Source organism: Poecilia reticulata, linkage group LG19 (assembly GCF_000633615.1).
Source record: "Poecilia reticulata strain Guanapo linkage group LG19, Guppy_female_1.0+MT, whole genome shotgun sequence".
Taxonomy (NCBI): Eukaryota; Metazoa; Chordata; class Actinopteri; order Cyprinodontiformes; family Poeciliidae; genus Poecilia; species Poecilia reticulata.
In genome coordinates this window covers 263,589-268,366 of record NC_024349.1, presented here as the reverse complement: position 1 = coordinate 268,366, position 4,778 = coordinate 263,589, and the positions used below count along the sequence as shown (strand labels likewise).

Here is a 4,778-nt window from a genome sequence, read left to right as displayed (position 1 = left end):
TTCCTGTTTGATTATTAGATGGATTCATCCACACTGAAAACTCCTCGGCTCTTTTTAGCGAATGTGTGAAGCATAAACACTTTAATCATATTTATTGTTGGGCTGGATAATTTAGTAATCGATCATCTGTGAATTAAAGCAGCARCAGATTATGTTCCAGACATAAATGACAGATTTCCTCATCTCATGGTTTTATTATGGCTCTGTGGCTTTTAGTGYCATACATTGTTCTGATGTTTTATTTCCCACACATTAGTATTTTTTTATTTTTATTATTATTTGGCCTTCAGAAAGTCTTCGCACCCCCTGCTGTGTCCGCCTCTGGTTTCTGCTGCCACAATCAGAGACGCATGAAATGCTCAGATTATATGTCACTTGTTTTCCCTGAATTCAAACTGAAGGTAAGTGATCGGGAGCCAAGCCGGGCCTGTGTGTGCAGCTGCTGCTATGAAGAGACCCAGTGGACCCGGTTCTGGTTCTGTCCAGCTAAACTTCACTAACCTGCCAACCGTCTGATTAGCGAGCTGCTTCATCCGATTGAACTGCTTCTTCATCTTCGCTCCTCCGCCAGCCGAGTCTCTTCAGGTCGGGCTTCTCCAGCGGATTCCGGCCCAGTTACCCGAACTTCCCGAACCGCCCAGCCGTCGCTATGACAGGGAAAAACAAGCCAGAACCATTGGAGCCCGAACCCAGTTAGAAAGCGGCTGCTAGCACCACCAGCTAGCCCCTCTTCCCTCTGGCAGGAGAAATTTAGGGAAAAGTTTCCGCTGAGGTCCGACATCCCACCAGAACCTCCCAGAACCTTCCAGAACCTCCTTCTGGGCCCATTTACGTACATTAGAGTCCAGGAGTGAGAGGCGGCGAACTTTCAGTGGCTGCTGCGGCTCTTCATGGCTGCTGTCCGGACCGTTAGCCGACGAGCTAGCGGCGCTGAGCGCAATGATCCTGGAGGGGGGCTTCTTCCTCCGGCTCCTCTTCCTCTGCCTCTTCCTCTCCCCGGGCCGCCGCAGGAAGTTGCGCCGCAGCTCCTCAGCATCTGGCAGCCCGAGGCCGCAGCTCCTCCCCGGGCCAAACACCGCAGCTCATGCCCCTAAACACGACCCTGAACATGACCCTGAACATGACCCTCTGCGCTGCCCATAGGGAACCAACAACACCATGAGCTATGGAACACCAATACGGCCACACAAAAAACTACTGGACTCACAACGTTTATTTTTTTAATTAAAATTGGAATCAAAGGGGGTTGAAATTAAATTAACTAAAAAAAAWGTACACTTTTTGTAAGAAAAAAAACTGAACAAACATATAAAACAATTTTATCAGAATTGTGAAGAATAAATCTGCAAAAATRAAAACAAAGACCTGCCTTCAGGCCWCAAGTTGCCCACTGGCCACACTTAATCTGTAGAGAGATTCCTCTTTAGTTATCAGTTATGAAATGCTATAAGTTCTTATTCACGGAAGACGGAGCCGACAAGTTGCACAGAGACTTTGTTTAAAATTATTATATTAATTATTGTGTCTCATTAAAATTTTTAATATCTGAGTAAATGTAGAAAAAAAGCCTGGATTTAAACTGTTCTGTGTGGCCTGATGCTGCTGCAGCAACAGATTCGGCGTAAAGGTGGAGCTGCTGCCGTTCATCATGGCTGCCGCTAGATGGCAGTGTCGGACAGCAGCAGGATATTATCTGTTTCAACATGGCAGCTGGACTCAGTCCGATCATTTTCTGATTTATTTAGCATAAAAACAAGAACAGTTCATCTGGGAGAAATTAATTTAAGTTTTTATTTGATTTTTTCACAGTCATTTAAAAGATCTCTGGTTCTTCTTTTTCTGCACATCCAGACGCTTCATTCATACTTGCAGTAGTGCTTCAGCGCGTCGGGCAGCTGCAGCCAGTCGATGGCCATCCGGTGGACAATGTGCTTCTGAATGGCCTTCCTGCACAGCGTCTGCAGAGAGGAGACTGACAGAGACACAGGGTCACTTATCTAGAGAAATCTGCACTTAGAAACCTGTGAAAACACACAAAGCTACCATAAAAAGGCTCCTAAAACAGACGATGAATGCAGAAGCAGAAAATCTCAAATAAGAGCAAATAATTTCCAGAAACTATAATAAGAAAACATGATTGAGATCTTATCTGAGGAACAACTGAGAAATGAATTCTAAAGATTTCAGCCCATAACGTCATAAAATACCACAGTCGTGTTTCCACCAACATTTTAATGGAAAATGTAAAATGTTCCCCCTCCTGGTTGTCTGTCTCATCATGAGACTGGCCAAGCTGCTGAGAGAGAGAGAAACTTTATTCAATAGACTCCTAACACATACAAAATAAAAGACATAAATAAAATCTTATAAAGACTTGCATACCAATGATTCCACAGCACCGACTGGTATCTGAGACAGAGGGATGTGAAAACATTACAATAAGACTGTTCAATAAACTTGTACATCATGAGTGCCTGAAACGTTCTGACGTGCGTTACTGAACATCTCACCTGCACAGCTGGGCCTGGTTCCTTAAGCAGAATTATCAGGGAGTCTTTATAAGCAACCTTAAGCTTCTGCATGCTAGCTTTTTACATTTACACCACAAGGAGCTGCTACATAGATCTCTGCAGAGCCATATAACAGCAGGAGGTCCTGGATCCTGGAGACTATATGAGTTTTTCTTCCCAACCCAGAACTTATGGGCCCCCTTTGGGCAGAACATCTGAGTTGGGCTCCACAGAATCCCTGCATCACAATCAGGGACTCACACCTGTTATCCAACCAAGTCTCTGTTCTGACCAGAACCTATAAAACGAAGCCAGATCCACTGTYGGTCAGAGCAGACGGACAGACTCCTTTCACTCTGTATTTCTGTTCTCACCTTGCAAGGTTTTGATTCATTTCTTATTTCTTCTCATCTCCTGAGCATTGTTKTAAACATGCCAACCTATAGGGGGCAGTGTARCGCTATGCYAAGACCTGTCAGCCAATCAGATTGCTTCAAAATAACCAGCACTTCCTGTTTGGAATTAAATATGGCGCCAGAAAGTTCATCTGTGATGACAGACAGAGAGGTCGAACTACTTAATTACTAATTATTAGAAATAGAAAGTTAATAAGAACGTCCATCAGAACCAGATATTAGCGGATTATGTGTCAGACTAATGCACAGGAAGCTACTTTTCCATTTTCCATTGAACACATAAACATGTGGAGTTTTCTCAAATTTCCGCTTGGCTAAAGTTTTTATAGATATTGTTTTYTAGTTACATTAAGAGGTTTTGGTGTGGATGAAAGTCCAAAACACAYAAAAATGTATTTGTTTTCCCAGATATGCGGCTACATCTGGACYAGGCCTCAATGCGCTAACTGGAAACATGTTAGCTGAGTAAGTTCTGGCTCTGAGCCTTACCAGAGGAACCAAACTGAGGGCAGCCCTCCATGTTTCTCCATACTAGTTAGCAAATGACTTCTCGTTTCTTCCAGCTGTTGCGGAAAGASCCTCCGCTATATGTGAGAATAAGTAGTGTGTATATTCTGTGTGGGTGAGGGAGATGTGTAACAGCCGTCCTCCGGTCAGAAGGGGGCGCTGCGTGCTGTAACCYGCAAGCTTTGGAGCAAATGGACGGTGTGTGGAGACGTTATGTCTATGGGAGCAGCGGTGGTTAGGATCAAGTCTGTGCGGCCTGTAAGCCGAAGCCATTACATTGACCTCTTACCACCTCAGTGCCACCGCGTGGTTTATGTTCACACGGCAAGTGAAGGATTTCACCCCGAGGTCGAGACCTACTTCGGCCCTGGAGGAAATGTCCCTGTGTGATTTCRGACTACGGTCAGAAGACAGAAGCAGGATCGGAAACACAACCATGTAGCGCCAACAATCGACAGAACTTCGCTCTGCTGGAGGCTCGGCTCGTTCACATGTTCATTTGCAGCATTTTGAAAGTTCACATAAAGATTGGATGTGAAGAGGCTGCTGACACTCACATCCGTACTCCACCTGGACGATGCGAACCGTCTTGGTGGCAGCGAAGACGTCCACCACGGCGTACAGCGGCCTGCTGGACGGGATTCCCTTGGCGGAGGCCCCCATGTCCTCTCCGTTGATCACGATGTGCATGTCGGCCGTGTCTCTGCTCTTCGGTACGTACAGAACTCCGATCCTGCTGCGTCTCGCCGTGGGCGGCAGCGCGTTGGTCTTATACAGGTCGTCCAGGATGTGGCTGAAACGCCCCGGACGGCTCCGGCCGGCCAGTTTGTCTCTGGGGATTCGGACCGAGTCAATGTACAGGTGAGAGTCCGTGAAGAAAGTCTCTGGTTTGGTGTTGCCTCCTTCGACTACCTGAACTCCGTCCTCTTCCTCTCCTCGTCCAAGTCTCCGCCCGGCGTGTCGGACCTCGGGCTCCTCCAGGACCTTGTTGTGGTTTCGAGTGATGGCGAACACCCAGCTGTCGCCCAGCTCCATCAGGTCTGGGATGGAGTATTCAGGGACCACGGCCAGGCGGTGCGGGTCCCAGGCGGTCAGGCCGATCCGCAGGTGGCCGCACCAGCCCAGCTCCTTCTCTTCGAYCTCTATCAGGAAGATCTCTCCGGGTTTCAGCGGCCGTTTGCTGAAGCAAACCCCATTAGCAAAGCTTTCCACTCGGGTGGCCTGCGTTCCCGACTGGTCCAGAGTTATGTTGGTGCCGTGGTTGGGGTGAAACTCCAGGAACTGGTCAGAAAGAGTCTCCATTTCGTTTTCTGTCAATCAGAACCAACCGAACCAGAACCAGAAC

General features: G+C 47.2%; 1 protein-coding gene and 1 long non-coding RNA gene across 2 annotated transcripts in view; both read right to left on the bottom strand.

Annotated features, from left to right (window-relative positions):
• Positions 1 to 1,142, bottom strand: part of LOC108167301 (uncharacterized) — a 4,038-nt gene extending 2,896 nt beyond the window's left edge. Inside the window, exons 1-2 of the long non-coding RNA XR_001777667.1 lie at positions 837 to 1,142; positions 502 to 647 (exon numbers count right to left, since the gene is read on the bottom strand). This is a non-coding gene — a long non-coding RNA (uncharacterized LOC108167301). The remainder of the gene's footprint in view (positions 1 to 501; positions 648 to 836) is intronic.
• Positions 1,143 to 1,766: 624 nt separating this feature from the next.
• On the bottom strand, positions 1,767 to 4,772 carry neurl2 (neuralized E3 ubiquitin protein ligase 2). The gene is made up of 2 exons (XM_008436227.1): positions 3,991 to 4,772; positions 1,767 to 1,972 (listed from the first exon to the last, which is right to left on the bottom strand). Exons 1-2 carry the CDS (start codon positions 4,733 to 4,735, stop codon positions 1,857 to 1,859), a joined length of 861 nt encoding a protein of 286 aa, XP_008434449.1. The 5' UTR covers positions 4,736 to 4,772; the 3' UTR covers positions 1,767 to 1,856.
• Positions 4,773 to 4,778: the final 6 nt, after the last annotated feature.